Source organism: Schistocerca serialis, chromosome 4 (assembly GCF_023864345.2).
Source record: "Schistocerca serialis cubense isolate TAMUIC-IGC-003099 chromosome 4, iqSchSeri2.2, whole genome shotgun sequence".
Classification (NCBI taxonomy): domain Eukaryota; kingdom Metazoa; phylum Arthropoda; class Insecta; order Orthoptera; family Acrididae; genus Schistocerca; species Schistocerca serialis.
In genome coordinates, this window is record NC_064641.1 from 7,542,197 (window position 1) to 7,565,169 (window position 22,973).

At 40.9% G+C, this 22,973-nt stretch overlaps 1 protein-coding gene across 1 annotated transcript in view; it reads left to right on the forward strand.

Moving 5' to 3' along the window:
- The window catches only part of LOC126475057 (uncharacterized), a 93,788-nt gene that overhangs the window by 24,341 nt on the left and 46,474 nt on the right, over positions 1-22,973 (forward strand). Inside the window, exons 4-5 of the mRNA XM_050102608.1 lie at positions 8,844-9,088; positions 19,550-19,704. Of these exons, the coding sequence (XP_049958565.1) occupies positions 8,844-9,088; positions 19,550-19,704 (400 nt within the window). The remainder of the gene's footprint in view (positions 1-8,843; positions 9,089-19,549; positions 19,705-22,973) is intronic.

A 22,973-nucleotide genomic window follows, 5' to 3' on the forward strand; every position in this document is an offset into this window, starting at 1 on the left:
GCAGGGGTAAAATACAGGGAGTGAAAGGCTATTTACAATTTGTACAGAAACTAGATGGCAGTTATAAGAGCCGAGGGACATGAAAGGGAAGGGAGTGAGACAGGGTTGTAGCCTCTCCCCGATGTTATTCAATCTGTATATTGAGCAAGCAATAAAAGAAACAAAAGAAAAATTCAGAATAGGTATTAAAATCCATGGAGAAGAAATAAAAACTTTGAGGTTTGCCAATGACACTGTAATTCTGTCAGAGGCAGCAAAGGACCTGTAGGAGCAGTTGAACAGAATGGATAGTGTCTTGAAAGGAGGATATAAGATGAACATCAACAAAAGCAAAACGAAGATAATGGAATGTAGTTGAATTAAATTAAGTGATGCTGAAGGAATTAGATTAGGAAATGAGACACTTAAAGTAGTAGATGAGTTTTGCTATTTTGCTATTTGATGATGGTCGAAGTAGAGAGGATATAAAATGTAGACTGGCAATGGCAAGGAAAGCGTTTCTGAAGAAGAGAAATTTGTTAACATCGAGTATAGATTTAAGTGTCAGGAAGTCATTTCTGAAAGTATTTGTATGGAGTGTAGCCGTGTATGGAAGTGAAACATGGACGATAAATAGTTTGGACAAGAAGAGAATAGAAGGTTTCAAAATGTGGTTCTACAGAAGAATGCTGAAGATTAGATGGGTAGATCACATGAATAATGAGAAGGTATTGAATAGAATTGGAGAGAAGAGGAGCTTGTGGCACAACTTGACTAGAGGAAGGGATCGGTTGGTAGGACATGTTCTGAGACATCAAGGGATCACCAATTTAGTACTGGAGGGCAGTATGGAGGGTAAAAATCGTAGAGGGAGACCGAGAGATGAATACACTAAACAGATTCCGAAGGATGTGGGTTGCAGTAGGTACTGGGAAATGAAGAAGCTTGCACAGGATAGAGTAGCGTGGAGAGCTGCATCAACCCAGTCTCTGGACTGAAGACAACAACAACAACATCTCTGTAACAGTTTTAGATACTTTGTTAGAATTGTTTTATTTTAAAGATAATTGCAATGATTACAACAGTATCCTTCCTATGGACATATCTGTCACAGTTCTTTTACTGTCGCCTTTTGAGTTTTTTTATAATTTATGGAAAAAATTTTTTTTTGAAAGATGTCAATCCAGAAAGTTAGATTTTTTTTCTGTTGATTAGTACCATGTAGTGCTATATCCTCTGTAAAGAAGAGCTTCCACTTTTACGTTTTATAGGTTTTATTTTAAAAATATCATTTTTTTTAAACTTTCAGCGGTAATGTATGTCTTCACTGAAGTCGTTTCTTACTAATTTCTTTGTTACAATATTTATTTTTATTGTCTTTGTTGCAGTTATTTCTTTTCACTTTCATTGTTGCAGATATTTCTTACAATTTGTTTCTTGTCATTTTTTTTTGTTGTGGTCGTTCATTGCAGGTTTCTGTATTGTAGTTGTTCAGTGCTAATTTGTTTACTGAAGAGGCTTCTAAGGAATTTGAGACCGTCCAGTAAGTTCTGTGTTTTCCTGAGGAATTTGTCAGTTGACACAGTTGCAGTATGTTTGGTGAAAAGGACCGTTTGAAATGTCTTCTGACTGGGGCCACTGGAGTGTGAAGTGTGCTGACTATTTGCATATCCATGAAAGAGTGACATATAAGACAAAGGGAAAAAAATAGACTTTGTTCAGGTTGAGAATAAGTGTTCTCATTTGAAGACTCTGTTTCAAAGTGTAGATGTTTCCAGTGATGATTTTCTGTGTTCCAAATGTTTTGACAGAATAACGACAGTGATAGTATCTGAACGAGGTGAAGCCTCTTGTGGTGCAGATGATATAGATTTTGCATCAATAGAGGAAGAATTAAATACCCTGAATCAGTTAACTACGGAGGTAGGTATTAGTCCTGTTAAGTAACCGTGATCAGTAAAGTCAAGTCATAAGCTCTGTGCATCAAGAAAGCACAGAGAAATTGCTAAAGCTATGGATGAATACACTACAGCAAAACTGACAACACTCTTCAAAGTAGAAATTTCCACTTCAGAAGAAAATGAACCATAGCACTCTTGCACCTCTTGCTGGGAATTTTTCATGAATATTGATTAAGCTGTTAAACTTTCTGCAGCTTACAGTGAAAAGGTGCAAGTTTTAACTATTATTCCAGAGACATTTTCAAAGAAAACAATTTTTAATCACGTTTCATCAGTATCAAAGTACATTGTAGACAAATCAAGAAATGTGAGTTCTGTAAAAGGAGTCTTCGGAAGACCAAATCCCAATTATGTTCATCCTGTAGAAGCAGCTCAAGTTCAAATAGTGCAGTCATTTTATCCAGCAGATCAGTGGGACTGTTTTCACCAGAGTGCCAATAAAAAAGACACTATAACTGTAACAGTTGAAGGTCAAAAAGTTGTGAAAGTGAAGAGGTACATAACTCACAATATTAAAGAAACTTTTGCAATTTATAAGAGCAACTATACAATTTCACGTATTGGAAGATAAAAATTTTACGCACTACGACCCAAGTTGGTTGTTCCAAACCCACCTAGAGATGTCTGTTTATTTGCGTACTGCACGAATCTTGAACTTTGTGTGGTAACTTTGAAGAACTTACTGGAGCACGTGACATATGACATCATGGTTGGGTGTGTGAAGTCATTAGTAGTCTGTGACATAAAGTGAGAGACTTGTTTGTTTCAAGAATGTGGTGACTGCCCTGGAAAGGGAGGATTGTGTGAAACTACTGGATAATCTTTTCGACGAAGACACAGTGGAATTATTCCGCCATGCACTCATAACCACGTATTACCAGTGAGGAGACAAGTTTTACCAACAGGTGGATGGAATCGCTATGGGATCCCCATTGGCACCATGTATTGCCAATCTGTGCATGGAATGCTTCGAGGATATCGCCTTGGAAACAGCACGCCTTAAATCCAAGGCGTTTTATCGGTACTTGGGCGATACTTTTGTGGTCTGCCCACATGGCGAGGACACTCTTAATGGAATTTCTCAGTCATCTGAACAGCATACATGAGAACATCAAGTTCACAGTGGAATTGGAAGAAAGTGGGTGCCTACCCTTCCTCAATATCTTGATAAAGAAGAAAACGGACGGCACACTGGGACACTCGGTCTACTGAAAGAAAACACACACAGACCTGTACCTCAACGCTAACAGCTGCCATCACCCAGCACAACGGAAATCTGTACTCAGTACTCTTGTCCGCAGAGCTCATGACATATGCGACAGGGACGGTTTATCTACTGAGATTCAGCACCTGAAGAAAACCTTCCAGAAGAATGGATACACCAAAACGCAGATGATATGCGCCCTCAAGATGGGCAAGAAGAAGAAGAAGAAGAAGAAGAAGAAGAAGAAGGACCTTCAGGAAGAAGAGAACAAAAGAGGTCTGGTGTACCTCCCGTGTGCAGGGCCGCCCATGGCCAAGATTGCTAGGATACTGGAGAAGAACAAGATAAAAACTACCTTCCATCCTCCATCAAAAATCAGAAATATGCTGGGCTCAATGAAGGACAATTTGGGTCTAAGAACACCATGTGTCGACAGTATTTCCTGTGAATGTGTGAAACAATATATCGGACAGACACAGCGTTGCATAACACAACGCATCTCTGAACATCTGAAAAGCGTCCGCCTTGGACAAAAAGAAAAATCCGCTGTAGCGGAGCACAGCCTCAGTGAAGAACACACATTTCAATTTGAAGAAACCAAGAGACTGTGTCGAGTGAAAGGTTTCTGGGACTCTATTATTAAAGAGGCAATGGAGATACGGGTCAGTGATAACCTGGTCAATGGGGATAGTGGCTTCCAACTCAGCAGTGCGTGGAACACAATATTATCAAGAATCAGACGAGAGCGCACCAATGGAGGCAGGTCGGTGGCAGAGGATGGAATAAACAGGCTGCACCGGGACGAGACGGCAGAAAGTCTGCATTCTCATATACAATTATGTTAAATAATTCTAGATTTTTATTTTTATGAGCCTGTTATGTGATAATGTGTTAGTGAAACAGGTTTTGTGTGTGGCAGAAATTTCAGTTGCTTATAAAACCTGTTCAACCTAAAAGTGGAAGCTCTCTTTTTCAGGGAATGTAGAACTATTTGGTACGAACGAACAGAAAAAAATCAAAATTTTATGTATTGGCATTTTTGGATAGAAAATTTTTTTTCCTGTACATTATAAAGAAAGTTCAGAATGTTATAGTAAAAGAACAAAAAAAATACGTGTTCCTTATGTAGTCCTTCATATTAACACATGCTAAATCCAGTAACATCAGAGACTATGAAGGTAAGATTTTTTCCTAGCCTGCCTGAATTGATATGGACCATGCTGTATACAACCTTCTTTCATGATTCTTAAACCAAGTGTTAGCTATGATTAAATTATGCTCTGTGCAAAATTCTACCAGGTGGCATCCTCTTTCATTCCTTACCCCCACTCCATATTCACCTGCTACTTTTCCTTCTCTTCTTTCTCCTACTATCGAATTCCAATCCCCCATGACTATTAAATGTTCGTCTCCCCTCACTATCTGAATGACTTCTTTTATCTCGTCATATGTTTCTTCGACCTCTTCGTCATCTGTGGAGCTAGTTGGCATATAAACTTGCACTACTGTGGTAGGCGTGGGCTTCGTGTCTATCTTGGCTACAACAATGCATTCACTATCCTGTTCATAGTAGCTTACCCATGCTCCTATTTTTTTTATTCATCGTTAAACGTATTCCTGCCATTATCCCTATTTGATTTTATATCCATATCCCTTTTTAAATTTTCTTACATACCTGCCTGATTAAGTAATCCGACTTTACATGCTCCGATCTGTAGAACGCCAGTTTTGTTTTTCCTGATAATGATGCCCTTCTGAGTAGTCCCCGCCGTGAGACCCGAATGGGGGATTATTTGACCCCCAGAATATTTTATCCAAGAGGCACCATCATCATTTATTTGACCCCCAGAATATTTTATCCAAGAGGCACCATCATCATTTAACTATACAGTAAAGCTGCATGCCCTCAGGAAAAATTACAGTTGTAGTTCCCTTGTTTTCAGCAGTTTACAGTATTAGCACAGTAAGGCCGTTTTGGTTTATGTTACAAGGCCAGATCAGTCAGTCATCCAGACTGTTGCCTCTGCAGCTACTGGAAAGGCAGCTGCCCCTCTTCAGGAACTACATGTTTGTCTGGCGTCTCGACAGGTACCCCTCCCTTGTGGTTGCACCTACGGCTATCTGTATCACTGAGGCACGCAAGCCTCCCCACCAACGGCAAGGTCCATGGTTCATTGGGGGAGGGGAGGGGGGGGTTAATTTATTATGAATAATATATTTGTCTGCTCTAACTTAGTGTCTTGAGCTTTAGAATACTCCCGTATCAGAATTTTATGTACTTGTGGTAAAACTGTATTTAAGTACTCCCTGGCGGTTTGATTGTAACTTAATGGCAAAAAAGTACTAGTAATAGCGTTAAAATTAAGGAAATTTCTGTTATTTCTTTGTATGGACATTCTCTTATGTATTGTTGAGCCCGATTCCGAAGCAACAGAGCATCATTGAAAGAAAAAATGATTTTTATGTTAAGGGAGAATTGGGCTAAAACCAAGCTAGTGTGTAAAGTTTGCATCTAGAATTTGTCTAATGAACATTGTAAAATAATGCCAAATAAATGTGCAAAAGTAGGAAGTCGATTTGGAATGTACCAACAAAGATGTAGCCCATGCGGTCCAGTCTCCTATAAAGTAATTGAGTGCCATAATCCAAGTTTTGTTTAAACTGAAACCACTGTCCTTGTTTAATATTTTTTCTGACATTTTTATGTCGATAGACAACTTAATTATGCTGTCCCAGAAACTTTGCTTTTGCACAGTGATACTCGTCTCCTCGTATTTAATTTTATGAGTGTATTGTAGACAGTGCTCGGTGACAGCAGATTTACTTGGTTTCCTTAATTGGGCATGCCTTTGGTGTTCCTTGCATCTCTCCTCGATTGTACTGATTGTCTGCCCCATGTAAGACATGCCATATTTGCATGGGATGCGATACATATCCACTTTCGAAGATGTAGATTGTCTTTAACACGACAAAGAATACTTTTTATCTTAGTTTAAGGGAGCAAAATACAACAGATTCCATGTGATTTGAGACTTTCTCGGCGTATTCCATTCGTGAAATCTTCTCGGGTGATCAGCCGAGTAAAGGCGTCGTCTTCTCGCAACGTTTCGAAGGGTTTCGTACCCATCATCTTCGCTTGAAGATGATGGGTACGAAACCCTTCGAAACATTGCGAGAAGACGACGCCTTTACTCGGCTGATCACCCGAGAAGATTTCACGAAACAGATTCCATGTCTGAGGAGACTACCTATCTTTCCAGATATTGGGCCAGCGTAAGGTAGATAAGTGGTTTTTGGCTTCTCTTCCTTTGTCTCTGCCTCAACTTCTTTCTCAGTTGTTCTTGACTTTGACTGCATCACCCTTTCAATTTGATGATCTGAGTACCCTTTTCTTTAGAATGCTGTTCTTGAATGTGAAAATGTTGGAGCCCTATGGAAAAAGAGTCTTGAGCATCAAATTTCTTTGTGACAGATGGTAATGGGTCGAGATGTGGAGATACGGGTCAGTGTGCATGGGTTTTCTGTATACACTGTGACTCAGTATCCAGACAGATCAGTAGGTTTCTACAGAAACTGGGAATTCAGTGTATTTAGTTCCCTTCAACTAAGTATCCATTGTAATATTAAGGATGATCTAGGTCTCCGAAAGCCGGGTGTGTACTGCATTTCATGTGAATGTGGCTTATATGGGGCACACTATCAGAACAGCCAAGGAGAGATGCAAACAGTGTCAGCAACATACCTGATTGAATCAACCAAACAAATTATCTGTTGCCGAGCACTGCCTATAACATAACCATGAAATGAAATATGATGAGACCAGTATCATTGTGCAAACGTCAAGTTTCTGGGACAGCATAATTGAGGAGTCTTATCAAGATAGCGATATCAGGAAACTTAATAAACAGGGATGGCGGTTTCAATTTAAGTAACACTTGGGGTCGAGAATGCATTTTATTAGAATCTTGCTGCTCATCACATCCACAAAATTTGGAAGGCATAGAGGGAATTTGTGTTCGTGGAATATCAGTACGGGCTCTGAAAAACAAAGGTACCCTATAGAGCATAGTGAACGTAGGGACTCAAACTTGGCTGTAAATAGCACATGAGACCAACAATAGTCCACAGTCTGGTTGGAGTCCAGGAGAAAGTACACGGCAGCAAAACTCGCAGCATCTGAAGGAGATGGCAGGGGTGGCTGTTGAAATATTGTGCATAAAATGGAAACAACAACTCGGCAGAAAACGCGGAAGCACAAGGTTACAAGGTTAATACTTGTATTATAAACTTTGTTTTATTGAATGTAGATGCTACTGCAGTAAAATGGTAGCAAAAGTCTGATATGATGTGTTGTTGTAAAGTAATATAATCTTTACTTTGTGTAACTTCATTGTAATCTGAATGTTCATATTAATACAAAACTTGAGACCTAATGTTTATATGCTTTTGAAAAAAATATTTTATAGCCCGAGTGCAATATATTTGTGACCTGGCAGTGGCTGGCGCAATGTTGCCAGGCGATATATAATATTCCGTGTTCTCCAAAGATTCCTAATAATGCAAACATGGTGATAATAGAAAGAATGTTGTGCTTGCAGATTGTTCTCACTACAACCTGTCGGCAGTGGGGGTAACAGCAACAGCAGTAGCTGTTGTGATTCTGATATGTAAAAATCAGTAGTGTAATGGTTCGTTGAAAGAGAAGTATCAATTTCACATACTAAATATCTTGAAATAACAAATAGCCTATCTAGAACTGTAGCCAGAGTGTAATGAAATAACATGTAGCTCAATGTCATTTTCAAATACATAACAATTCCCTCACATTTTCATTACATCTTACTATGTGTTGAACAATTTTATGCCACTAAGATAAAGCTTCTCAGTTGTTTGAGTTTTCCAACATATGTTTTGTAGTATTCTTTCTTTCGTAGCCCTCAATTTTATCCCATTCAAGGTCTATGCAGTTAAAATGGTGTGACACAGTTGCAGTCTCAGAAACCTGTGACCAAAATTTGTGCCACTTCATGGGTTACATATAGAGGCGACTGTCGGCTATTCAGAGCTAGGAGGCCCAATCATTTGCCCTTCCTATAGTTGTTTGGTGTGGGAGGGCTTTTTAGTTTTAACCAGCCAATAATTTCCATTTTCTAGAGGAAGCTGTAGTTGTCTTTCAGGGATGGTCAGATTTTATGAGTCATTATTCCTCACAGTTATGGAAGGGGAAAAAGGGAGATTTGGATTTATGGTGATGAAAGGCATGGATGTTCTGATGATTCTCATTTCAAAAGTTCTCCTTTTTTTGCTTAGCACTCCTGTGGACGGGTGTATTATCCCGAAGGCATATAATAATGACAAAATAAATTTATTGAGCATTTTCATACAATGTTCAGAATTTACTGTAACTGGACTTTGATTGTGGTCATGTTAACCATTTCAGGTAACGCATTGCAAAATTTCATTACTGAAGGGAAACTGCTTTGAAAACTAAAGTAATAGATTTTTGTAACAGCTGTTTTATCTTAATTTTAAATATGTAGACAGTTCTGATTCCCAACTGCTAAAGTGCTGATGGATGAGTAATACACCCCACCCCCCCCCTCCCTCTCTCTTCGTGTGTGTGTGTGTGTGTGTGTGTGTGTGTGTGTGTGCTCTTTATAGTGAAAGTAGGCACTGTGATTTATGATTCTTGCTTTCAGATGTGTCAACTGTGCGGTTTCTGCGACTACACTGCACCGTCTGTGATACCCATTTAGGATGTAAACCAGGTTCTGTGCTCATGAGGCATGTTCGCTTGGGAACGCTCTTGTGTAAGGACTGCTTTACATTTTATGGTGCAGGTGAATTTCCAGTTGCAGAAGATGGAAGTGAATCATTCTGTTGCTGGTGTGGCCAAGGTGGAAGTGTAATTTGTTGTAGCAGTTGCTCAGCTGTCTTTTGCAAGGTTTGTTGTATGATCTGATTCAGTGTATGTTGTGCTTGTGTGGGACCTGTGTCTGTGGGGTCAATTTATTGACTCAAGCTATTCATTTGTAATCATTATTTATATGTTGCTTGCTTAATGTCAAACTGAAAGGAGTAAAAGGACTGGAAACTGTTAGCAATGTTGTATGCTTACCAGTATCTATCTTTGGGTATTTTATTATATTTTTGTGTATTATAGACTTCTATATAGATTTTTAAATTGTTAGGAATTGTTAGACTTGTTCATTATGAGTGCGTAACAAATACAGACAGTAAGTTTGTTAATCACTTGTTTGGTTTAAACCACAACTTTGATAGTATACAGTAAGCTCTAATTCTACTTCCCATTTAATATAAAATTTTGAATCATTCACAAGCATCTAAAAAGAGCAAGACATCAATAATTGAACCTTATAAAACATTCTTTGTGATTTCTTGCCATATAGGCTGGCCGTATGGCCGAGCGGTTCCAGGCTCTTCAGTCCGAAACCACGCTGCTGCTACGGTCACAGGTTCAAATCCTGCCTTGGGCATGGATGTGTGTGATGTCCTTAGGTTAGTTAGGTTTAAGTAGTTCTAAGTCTAGGGGACTGATGACCTCTGTGTGTTAGGTCCCATAGTGCTTAGAGCCATTTGAACATTCTTGCCATATAGAGGATGCTTAGTCCATTTATGAAGTATGAAAACAACTTAACATAACTTTCTAGGAATCAGTGAAGAATGCAGTACAGTGCCAACAGACCAGTGATACCATTAGCATAGTGGAGATATGAGCCTCAAAGAAGCTACCGACAGATGACATCGTTCACAACATGAAAACACAAGGAAAACAAAATACTAATGGGACCCTCACATTAATAGGGTTTTTTGGCTGGGAATTTTGTTATTAGGACCTTGAAACACATTAATAGCTTGAAAATAACAGACAACAGTGGAAAAATGGAGATTTATGGTGGAATGTGATTGTAACTATTGAATACTCATTGTATTTATGTATTTAAAAAATGTCGTGACTCATGAGTTTGGTTTGCCAACTCTCAACCAGTGTATCACGTAGCAGCCCAACTTAGACCTCAGGCTACATAATAAACCAATCTGTCACCACAAGTGACAAAAAAAAGGGTAGAGAACAGAACAGCACTGTCGATATCTTCAGTAAACTAATACACACGCCATCCATGCTAGAGTACGTATGTATAGTATGCAACATGGTCTAAGCTGCACCTGCAATAAATAAGTGACATTAAAACATTGCATGTGATTTTGAAGTTTTCTTATTGTAATGAATATTCCTGGAGGTTTTGAGGTGTCTGACCTAAAAAATGCAGGGTGTCTCACGTAAAACCAGTACGCCTAACGTCCCGCTTACCCACCTCTAGTCGAATTGCTTGTGAAGTGGCCTGGATGCCTAAATGGTGAGTAGCAATCTGTCCTTTTCATAATATTGTCATTATTCCATCCTGGATTTTTCATAGTTTAAACAGATAACTACACGTTTTTGAACATTACTGTTATCTATCCTTTTTTGGTTGTTCATTTTTACTTGAATCTTGGGCGTGAGGTGTACCAGTTTTATGTGGGACACTCTGTATAATAACAAAGGCTTGTTTTGTTCACCAGAGCGATTTCCTGTGTTATTTTCCGTAAAAAAGAAGTAAATCACAGATGAACTGAATAATTAATATATAAAATTTAATGTCTCCAATACAGTGTTATTACTGACATTATCTAATTTCTGGGATAAGTATTAGGAGATTTCAACTGGTGTTATTTTGTCTTACTGGAATTTTATTATATGGTCAGTGTTTGTATGAATAGATGACTCACACGCTCTTGAAACCAAACTATGACTGCTATGCATTCCATATTTAAGCAATGAGTTTATCAACCCCTCTCACTTTGTTTCAACAGCGTAAGTAGAATGACAAACTGATAGTGAACATTTGTGAAAACTATAAAAGCACTCTTCTTGTAGCTTCATGTGTTCTTATTAATGAGAACTGAAAGGTTTTAAAAATTTCATAAATTATAATTTATCATCTTCTTTTGACTCATTACAAACTATTGCTTAGGCATCGTAATTGACATGTGCCTGCTTCCCTCTATGATGGGTTGAATATTGATGGCACATTAAATTCAGTTGCTGGTTAAATATGTTTAGGTCTGATTATTCATACATGTTTTCGGAGTTGAATGATTCAGCAATTTCTTTCTAAATTGTGCTACAAAATGTGACTTATGCTAACAGTCATACAGGTATGTCTCCTGAACCATGCACATAAAATGATATAATTTTGCACTTAAATTCAGCGCCATATGTACATACTGTCTGTGAAAATAGTACAGTTGGTAGTAAAGGAGTAATACATTTAACATCGTGCGTCATGAAGTACCTTTACTTCATGAACAGGGGAAAGTAGTAAGTCCTTGTTACATATTGCACTACTAATAGCAGAATAATTCAGCCACAGTACATTTCAGTCAGAAACATCAGACCATTTTCTTTATATAAAAAATATATTTAATTTTCCAACTACAGGAAATATGTTGAATTTGGTTCTCACTGTACATTTAGCGACACATTATTATGTTTGTATTACAAAGTAGTTACATTTTTCATCAGAGGATTTAGAGCCACAGACTACTCATCAAAGACTTTCTGTTAACTATAATTAGATGAATGAATGTATTTTTATTTTCATGTTACTGATTTATATTACAAGGATGTTGACCACTTTCACATTAAATGCGTTACCATAGAATATGATTAAACCATTTACCCTCACAATATTTGTATTACTAAATGATTAATGGAAAATCTCATATAAAGATGTGAAACAAATACTAACAAAGAGATAGAGAGGCTGGCCAGTACTTAACCTCAGCTCAGTACAGCCGATAGATACACAAAACAGAACAGAAAATTTACATTCCTAGCTTTCGGAACTTTGTTCCTTCATCAGGGAGGAGAGAGGGGGAAAAAAGGGAAGAAGGGAAAGTGGATTCAGTTACTCACAACCCAGGTTATGAAGCAATAGGGAAAGGTAAACAGGGAGGGTAGTAATGATGGAGGCATGGTCGTCAGAGGGAAGCCAAAGATAATTCTACTGTAAGTACTGTGCCAGCTTCAAACCAAAGAGGATGCATACAGAAGTAAAGAGGTATATAGTATAAAGATAAACACAACTATGTAGGAAGAAAAGACACGTGAATGACTAAAGAGGAGAGGGAAAAAGGAGAAGACTGAAGAGTAAATGGGAGTGAGGTTGGTTAACGTAGGTTCAGTCCAGGGGGATGGCGGGATGAAAGGATGTGTTGGAGTGCAAGTTCCCATCTCCGCAGTTCTGCGGGACTGGTGTTTGGTGGGAGAAGCCAAATGGCACGTATGGTGTAGCAGGTTCCTAGGTCCCTAGAATTATGCTGGAGGGCATGCTCTGCCACTGGGTATTGGACATCTCCTAGGCGGACAGTTCGTCTGTGCTCGTTCATGCGCTCAGCCAGTTTAGTTGTCGTCATACCGATGTAAAAGGCTGTGCAGTGCAGGCATGTCAGCTGATAAATGACATGTGTTGTTTCACATGTGGCCCTGCCTTGAATTGTGTATGTTTTACCAGTGGCGGGGCTGGAGTAGTTGGTTGTGGGGGGATGCATGGGGCAGGTTTTGCAGCGGGGTCGGTTACAGGGGTAGGAACCGCTGGGTAGGGAGAAAGAGGGGACCATGAGGGAGGATTGGAAGGGTTGGGGAAGGATGGCTCATGGTTGGGAGGAAGATGCGAGTAAACGTGTGGGAGGCAGAGGCAGCTGGTGCATGGGATATGAATGTAACATGGCTACTAGCCCTGATGAGCTCCTGCAGCTTGATGTGTGGAGGAGTAGATTGGGAGGAGATGACAGAACAGTGTAGTAGAGATCTCAGGGAAGAGGGTTAGGCTGTGCAGGGTGAGTGATGCTAAAATACCGGGGTAGGGTTGAGTGGGTGTGAGGCAGGGGGCTAGCAGAGATTGAAGCCAGGATGATTACAGGAATGAAGGATGTGTTGCGAAGATGGAGGGGGGGGGGGGCGGGGGGGTTGGAGGCAGATGGCATGGGTTGTGAAGCAGCCATTGAAATCGAGCATGTTGTATTTAGCAGTGTGATCTGCCACTAGTGGTGTATACTGCTTTCGGCCATAGTTGAGCTACGGTCATTAATTTGGGTGGGTAGTTCCCTACCTTATCGCAAGGGTTGAAGAGTGGGTGTTGCATAGATTTCAGGGAGGGGTGGGGGTGAGGGGCAGCAGCAGATCTCCACTTTTAGGGAAGTGGGAAGGTTTGCACAACGTATATTCCTTGTTTCCAAGCAAGACAATAACTAGTCAAAGCACTGACAAAGGAAATGATTCAGTTACACAGTCCAGGATGAAATCAACCGAGAGTTAGAGCACTCCTGGGCAGTACTTTCCTGAGGGGAGGAGGAGGATTAGGGTTGACTGGGGATATGGTCTGACTTCCCAGTCACACGAAGACGTCATCTTTCAGTGGAATTGTGGCGGTTTTTCCATCACCTGGCTGATCTACGGCAACCATTAAGCTTTACACCTGCTCTCTGCATTAATCTCCAGGAAACCTGGTTTCGGCAATGTGGACCGCTGCCCTCCGTGGCTATAGGGGATATTACAGGAACCGTAGTGACTATAATCGAGTGTCAGGTGGTGTTTGCATTTATGTCCTAAACTCGGTCTGCAGTGAGACTGTGCCCCTTCAAACCACTCTTGAAGCTGTGGCTGTCAGAATAAGGACGACGCAGGAATAACTTTCTGCAATGTATATCTTCCTCCAGATGGTGCAATACCCCTAAATGTATTAGCTGCACTGATTGATCAACTCCCTAAACCTTTCATACTTTTGCGAGATTTTAATGCCTATAACCCCCTTGTGGTGTAGTACTGTGCTCACCAGCCGAGGCAGAGATGTCGAAACTTTACTGTCTCAGTTCGACCTCTGCCTCTTAAATACTGGAGCCGCCACACATTTCAGTGTGGCTCATGGTAGTTACTTGGCCATTGATTTATCAATTTGCAGCCCAGGACTTCTCCCATCTATCCACTGGAGAGCACATGATGACCTGTGTTGTAGTGGCCACTTCCCCATCTTTCTGTCACTGCCCCGGCATCAAGCCCATGGACGCCTGCCCAGATGGGCTTTAAACAAGGCTGACTGGGAAACTTTCACCTCTGCTGTCACCGTTGAATCTCCCCCACACGGTAACATCAATGTGATGGTTGAGCAGATGACTACAACAATTGTTTCTGCGGCAGAAAACGCGATCCCTCACTCGCTAGGGTGCCCCCGGTGTAAGGCAGTCCCTTGGTGGTCGCTGGAAGTCGCTGAAGCAATTGAGGAGCGTCGGTGAGCTCTACAGTGGCAGTGCACATCGTAGCCTTTAAACGACTCCGTGCCCGCATTCGCCATCTTACCAAATGACGCTAGCAGGAGGGAAGAGGTACGTCTCGACCATTGGGTGCCATATGTCACCTTCCCAAGTGTGAGCAAAGATCAAACGTCTTTTCGGGTACCAGACCCCAACAGTTGTCCCTGGCGTTACAATCAGTGGTGTGCCATGTACCAATGCAAACGTGGCCGAGCACTTTGCTCGAGCCTCTGCGTCGGAGAATTATCCCGCAGCCTTTTTGCACTCTCAGATGATGGCTGGAAGGGAAAGTCCTCTCACTCACTACACGCCACAGTGAATCCTATAATGCGCTGTTTACAGAGTGGGAGCTCCTCAGTGCCCTTGCACGTTGCACCGAGACAGTTCCTGGGCCTGATCAGATCCACAGCCAGATGATTAAACATCTCTCATCTGTCTACAAGCAACATATCCTTGTCATCTTCAACTGGATCTGGTGCGATGGCGTCTTTCCGTCGCAATGGTGGGAGAGCACCATCATTGCGGTGCTCAAACCGGGTAAAAACCCGATTGATGTAGATAGCTATCAACCCATCAGTCTCACCAACATTCTTTGTAAGCTGCCGGAACGTATGGTGCAGCAGCGGTTGGGTTGGGTCCTGGAGTCACGTGGCCTACTGGCTCCATGTCAGGGTGGCACCCACCAGGGTCGCTCTACCACTGATAATCTTGTGTCCCTCGAGTCTGCCATCCGAACAGCCTTTACCAGTCGCCAGCACCTGGTTGCCGTCTTTTTTGACGTACATAAAGCATACAACACGGCCTGGCGACATCATATCCTTGCCACATTGTATGAGTGGGGTCTCCGGGGCTCGCTCCAGATTTTTATCCAGAACTTCCTGTCGTTCCGTACTTTCCATGTCCAAGTTGGTGCTTCCCATAGTTCCATCCATACCCAGGAGAGTGGAGTACTGCAGGGCTCTGCACTGAGTGCCTTTCTATTTTTAGTGACCATTAACGGTCTAACAGCAGCTGTCAGACCCTCTGTCTCACATTCTCTGATGCAGACGACTTCTGCATTTCGTATTGCTGCTCCAGTATTGGTGTTGCTGAGTGTTGCCTACAGGGAGCCATCCACAAGGCACAGTCATGGGCTCCTTCCCATGGCTTCCAGTTTTCCGCCATGAAGACGTGTGTCATGCATTTCTGTCGGTGTCGTACCGTTCATCCGGAACCAGCACTTTACCTTCATGATGATCCACTCACTGTAGTGGAGCCATTTTGATTCTGAAGTCTGGTTTTTGATGCTCGTTTGACTTGGCTTCCTCATCTTCGTCAACTTAAACGGAAGTGTTGGCAGCACCTCAATGCCCTCCGCTGCCTGAGCAACACCAACTGTGGTGCAGATCGCTCCACACTGCTACAACTCTACAGAGCCCTTGTTCAATCCCATCTTGACTATGGGAGTGTGATTTATGGTTCGGCGGTGCCCTCAGCATTGCGTTTACTCGACCCATTGCACCATTGCTGAGTTCGACTAGCGAGAGAAACTTTTAGGACGAGTCCAGTGACAAGCATACTGGTGGAGGCTGGAGTCCCTCTGTTGAAGATCAGACGAGCACAACTGCTTGCCATTTACATTGGACACAGTCATAGCTCTCCTGAACATCCTAATTACCGTCTTCTTTTCCAAACCACGGCGGTTCACCTTCTGCATCGGTGGCCCAGGTCAGGGCTAACGATTGCAGTTCATATGTGATCGCTTCTGTCTTGAACTGTAGTCCTTCCCTTCACCCCTCTTTGGGGTCAATTCACATACACCTCTTTGGTGTAGCTGTAAGCTGAAGCTGTGCCTGGGCCATTCGCATGGCCCTCAGTACTCTGTTAACTCTGCCACTCTCCACTGTTACTTCCTCTTGATTGTTGATGTGTTCCGGGGCTCTAAAGTGGTTTACACCGACGGCTCGATATCTGATGGTAATGTTGGCTTCACCTTTGTCCACAGAGGCCATATTGAACATCATTCCATGCTCGATGGCTGCAGTGTATTCACTGCAGAGCTGGTAACCATATCTCGTGTACTTCAGTATATCCGTTCATGATCCGAGGAATCGTTTCTTCTGTGTACTGACTCCTTGAGCAGCCTACAAGCTATCGACCAGTGCTTCCCTTGCCATCCTACGCGGAAGCTGCTTCTGCAGATGGGCATCTCTGAACCTGACCTGCATTCTGACTTACACCATAGGGTTTTTCGGCGTTGGGAGATGGAATGGCGTAACAGTATGCGCAACAAACTGCGTGTCATTAAGGAGATTACGAATGTGTGGAAGTCTTCCATGCAGGCTTCTCACAGGGAATCTGTTGTCCTCTGCCGGCTCTGCATTGGCCACGCTTGGGCGACCCACGGTTACCTCTTGTGCCATGAAGACCCGCCTCAGTGTCGGTGCGGTGCCCGGTTGACAGTGGCCCATATTCTGGTGCACTGTCCCACTTTGACTGCCCAGCGATGAAATCTTGGGTTAACGGACTCGTTGCCACTCATTTTATCCGACAGCGCCTCACTGGCTGATTTAGTTTTAGGTTTTATTCGTGAGGGTGGGTTTTATCATTTGATCTAAGTTTTAACACATGTCCTTTGTCCCTCTGTCCGCCACCCAGTGCTTTTAGGGTGGAGGTTTTAATGTGTTGCGGAGTGGCTGGCTTTTCCTTTTTATTCTCGTGATCAGCCAGCCACAGTAATCTGCTTTCTTGTTTTACTCACTTCTGTTTCTAGCGTCTCTGTTGTTTTCTTGTCCTCTTTTGTTACTTTTAGTGTTCGTTGCTTTTCCTTCGTTCTTGTGGTTTTCCTTTCTTTACATTTTGTGTTACATGTCTCGTCTGTTTTATTCTCACACTTGTGGCTTTGTTTTATTAGGACAAGGGACCGATGACCCCGTGGTATGGCCCCTTCCCCCCTCTTTTAAATCAACCGACCAACATGCACAGTTGCTTGCAGTCTGGCCTTGGCAGCAAAAGACACTGGCCATCTGTATGAGAGTTATGTTTAAAATAGAGGGACACATTCCACGTGGGAATAATATATATATAAAACAAAGATGCTGTAACTTACCAAGCGAGAAAGCGCTGGTATGTTGATTTAACAGTTTTGTAAGGTTTTTGGCCATTTAAGATTTCTATTACAAGTTCAGAGTCCAGGATATGCACTGGATGCTGTACTTAACAGCAAAATAAAATTGATTTTAATATGTTCCCATTTGAATACCCTTCATAACAAAAATGGTACTCACTTTGAAATTTTAAGAATTAGAAAAAGAATTGGTTTCAGGAAAATTCAGCATTTTTATGAATTAGGTCCAGTAGTAAAAAGTGCCAATAATTGCACAATTTACACAAATTAAAAAAAGCAATAACTCAAAAACGAAAGACCCAAAAAAGTTAGAGATTTTTCATAGAAACAGCAATTACTATCATTGTACAAAAAAATTGACCCACTCTGAGGTGTCGACAACCAGAGTACTGGCTGACTTCACATCGACTTACCAACATGCATGTCAACAAAACACCCACGAAGACAAGGAAACGTTAAATCAAAACATTCAGGTTTGGATGTTATGTGCAACATTATTGTTGATCTTCTTGTATTGTTGTACACTGATTAGTATTTTTATTAATTAATTGTTGAATATGTCATTATTGTGGCATCAGTGTAAGTGAATGAAAATACAATTAAGATTTGTGTTCCGGAAGAGTATTCATGGTCGATAAATACAGAACCACAATTCTATTTATCTTAAACCTTTCACTGCTGTGTGCTGCTACACTATTCCTCAGGAGCTGTGGATGTGTCTATGCGTGCAATTTTAAAATTCATTCACTGTAGTGTATGGACTAAAATCAACCATACACAAAGCTTCTGCAATCGATTTTTACCTCTGCAAAATCTTTAAAATTATGTGCAATGTTGTACTTAATTTGATGCAGTGCAGTAACTATGGCTTACAATGAAACAAAATTCAGTTCTTTGTCGAGTGAAGATATCACACTAAGATGTGCAAAAATCAAATTCCTTTCACCGAAAAATTGGGTGGTAAATACTTCATATTGGCTGGAATACCGTCCCTCAGTTCAGCCACCAGTGTTTCGTTAGCAGAACAGCCGTAACATAAGCTGCCCTCTGCATGGAATTCAGATAGCACATCTGCAGCAGCGAAAGTGTTAAGGTCTAGAACCATGAAATGTGCGAGAAATGCCAGTGTGTTGTAGTCAGTAAAGTGGACATGGGCTGTGTCATTTTGGGTTTGCTCCTCAAGCTGTGTGCTGCGGTTCTGTGCCAGTGGGATTTTAATGTGTACCAAGGCTGCACATATGTACCTGCAAACAAACAAAAACTTAACCGCATATCTTTGTTTTCAGGGTGGTAAAACTGGATTACTGCCCCTCATATGTTACTATTCTTAATAGGAAACTGTCCAATTGAGTAAAATGTTACTACACCTGATGTGGTCAAAGGAAGACAATCATAAGACATTGTTTCTGTGTAGAATAAATTAAACAGTGTAAATAAGCCACCAACAAATATTCATCAGCAGTGGCACAAGTTTTGAAACGTGATCAGTTATTTTAAAAATGCTAAGTTATTATTACTATATTCATTCAAAGTGCTGGCATACACCTGTGTTCCATATGACAATTTGTTGTGGAAACAGATGTCTTCCTTCTCGTGTTACTGAGGTGGTTTAGTCTTCTCGGATCATTTTGCGTACATTCTTAATGCACTTATAGGGCAATCGTTTGTCTCTTGTGTACATAATTTTAGTTGTTGTAACATAAAATATTATGCATTGTTTGTGGTAGATAAACCCCCATGTTACTGTAGATGAACGGTGTATGAAGTATAGGATTACTTGAACAACTGATATTTAAGTGTGCCCGTGGACCTGTTTGCCACCATATCATTTCTCTGCTCGTGAGTTGCTCCCTGTCCTCATTACTTGTTTGTTATTGCCCTCCTATAATTTCCACTGTTGTAATAGGTACTATGTTCTCTTCACAGAAATGCATCAAACTAAATTATACCAAGAGTACTATAAAAGAAATTGAAACGAGCCCTGAATGGATGTGCTTTGTTTGTAATTATTGCTCGTTGTGGGAACACCGTGCAGTTTGTCGTGCAGCGATTACATATGAATCCTCAGATCATGTCTCCTTGTAAGTTGCCATTTATAATATTTTACTTCTGTAATTTTTATTCTGATATGCTGATCGCTAAATTAACTCTGTAACTGCTATGCAGAGCCAACTTTGTGTGTGTGTGTGTGTGTGTGTGTGTGTGTGTGTGTGTGTGCGTGTGTGTGTGTGTGTGTGTGTGCGCGCGCGCGCGCGTGCCCGCAATGGGACATTTTATTGTATTACGTGTGTGCACCTGCAATGGGACATTTTATTGTATTACCAAAAGTATTTCACACATTTTATTACACTGTACACATAGTGGAGACAGTAAGATGTTAAGCTCTCATTATAATTTTACACTGTTGTGTCGACAGTTTCACTGCTGGCACAGAATGATGAGTGCTTGTAACCACCAGTGTCAGGAAAATTCAGGAGCCGGGTTGACGTGTAGGTTGTTGATATGTTAAGAATGAAATTGATTTAGGGCTCAGCTTGGCATTTGTTTGTTGTTGCAGTGACCTACTCAAGTCATAGCATTTGGCTGTTCAGCATCTAGGGGAAAGTTGGTGTTTCGTGATCGCAGGGTGAAGGAAAATTTATTTGGGAATGCAGGGAAGAAATAAGGCTTTGGTGGCGGCAAGCCAGACGAGTCGAGCAACAGTCCGCCGTGACACGTTGAACAGGAAGGCATTTTTAGTCCAAGAAATCGACATCAGAAGTGAATCGAGCATATGCTGTAGGTTTTTCTGCAAGTTAGCTGAATGGCACCTAGCTTTAGATGTAGAAAAATGTAAGTTTATGCAGATGAATAGGTAAAACAAACCTTTAATGTTGTACGTGGCGGTCATGACGTGTAAGTGGGCATCCAGGGCTGCCTTTAAATGACAGAATAGAAAATTGGGTGGAAGAAAGAGGATATATTTCGATGTATGGTATACAAGGGGCATGCCTAAGGTTGGAAGTTGCCAGGTCGAGGCCACTCTGGGAGATTGAACAACTAATTGAAACCGGCAATGGAAGGGGAGGCAGTTCATGTTGATCGATGTCAGTGGCCAGTCGTGGAACACAGAGCCATAGGCTCTGCCTCGTAAGAATGCGTCTGTTCTGCTCGAGGTGTGAATCACAAGAGAGAGAAGAAACTGTGTTCTGCACTGCAGAATCTTCCTGCGTCCACACACGTGACCTGTATCTCGTGCACGCTTTCTGCTAAAACTGATGGTGTGAATTTGCTAGTGATATCAGCAGAAGGCTGAGGGCTTCTCTTGTTAGCAACTTTAACTGGACAGAACTGCCTCGGTTCTGACAGGCAGGCAGCTTTGTCACATCGGCCATAGCAGAAGTTGCCCTGGGAGTTGACTGGGCCTATGAAATAAAGTTTTGTAAACCAATTCCCTGAAATATTCCTTGACTGGCTGCCACCATGTACATTTCTTCCCCCTTCACATTTTCACAAAAGGATGCAAGTCATTCCCCGGAAAGACAGTTTGCCCTAGTAGGGGCCTTAATGCTGCGGGAGGGATCTGTTACAATATTTCATTTAGTGTAAGTGGGAGGGGACTTAGACCTTTTCAAGTTTATCAAATTTCATGAGTTAAGAAAATAGTAAAATATTAACAGTTCAGATTTTGTGCAGAAATACAGTAACTTCTGGAATAATTGGAATCATTGTTATCCAAATTATCAGATCTTATGATAAATGAAGTAAAAATTGTGCCAGAAAATTTCACAAAAGAGGAGTGAACTATTACGGTTTCTGTTAGGTTGAGGAAAAAAAATCTATTATTAATTTGCAGTAGCAGTGCTAAATTCAGTGCCATAGAAAGTAGATGCTGGCTGAACTGAATCAGCACTGATCGTGCAATGGTTTCCAGGTGTTGTTAGTATTGTCTGGCAAATATTAATCTTGTTGCTACAAAGTGGAACTAATACAAAAATAAAAATTGCAACATCAACATAACAAAATACAATGGAAAATCCAAAATTATAAAAAAAAAAATTACCTAATTCTATGATGATCAAAATATTTGGGTAAAAACGTAATAAATCAGCTTACTGCAGAACATTAACATCTGTCTTGGGTTAGAATTGGATTAAGTACATTTGAAAAACAGTGATAACCTAAGTAAAATCTTGCTGCTTATTCTGGCTATATTTTTGCAGATACTAGTTGCACAGATTCCGCAGGTTACAAAATATTAACGCTGTTATAGTTACAAGTGGAATTCAGTTAGGAAGACCGATAGATGATGTACCGTAAAACATAAAGACATTTAACCATATTAACCCATATTAATATACAAGTACAGAACTTTTCTTATACTGATAAAATACTGGAATTATGGATGAAATCGGGGGATAGCAAAGGCTACACATCAAAACCCATGAATTTCTAATATTAACATTCTACCCACTTAATTTAAAATACCTTAAATTACTTCGTAGAGCAATCGTCCTTCAAAACATGGCATACTACAATACTTACTCAGTAGTTTAATCGAAACTGGGTAACTGTAATCGATATTTTTCGTAAGTTAGTGCTCAAGATCCCACAATATTGTCCAATTTGCCAAATGAGTATCTGGTATGACCTCAGGTATTTGTGGGGTGAATGCACCTAGTATAAGGGCTTGCTAGTCATAATACAGTTTTGACATTACTCATTAATTGTAGAAACTACATGAACTTTTAAATGGTTATCCATGGTGTATACAACCCGGGAGATCTGGGAAAAACCCGGGAATTTTTTCATCTGGGAGAAAATCGGGAAGAACCCGGGAATTTTTTAGAATTCCGGGAATTTTTCATTGTTTTAGTTTTCTGATAAATTTTTGTAATTTTGACTGGGATGAACAGATACTCTAAAAAAAGGATATTACTTTATCCGCTACTGCAGAATAATATTCAACAATAAAACATAAAAGAGAGAAAAAACGAAACTAACTTAAATTGCAAAGGAAATGCGCCATATACAGCAACGACACACAGTGCTCATGCAAGCATCTGCCAACCTCAAAATGTGTCAAAGGTTTTAGGAAGACTATGGAATGCTTCATAACAACAAATTGCCTCCGATGAGTGTGAAGTCGCAAATGTTTACATTAGATTCATTTTAGCAGTTACGAGTGGGCTCATGCACATGCGCAGTTGAGTCGCATTTGAATAGTAGATTCTCCCGCTTCTGTCTACAGGAATATGGCTGTTAGCTGTGCAAGCAATCACAACAAGCAGCTAGATGATACCGGGAAAAGGTGGTGCCAAATTCATATTATTGAGGGGGGGGGGGGGGGATGCTAGGATCTAAGGATTGA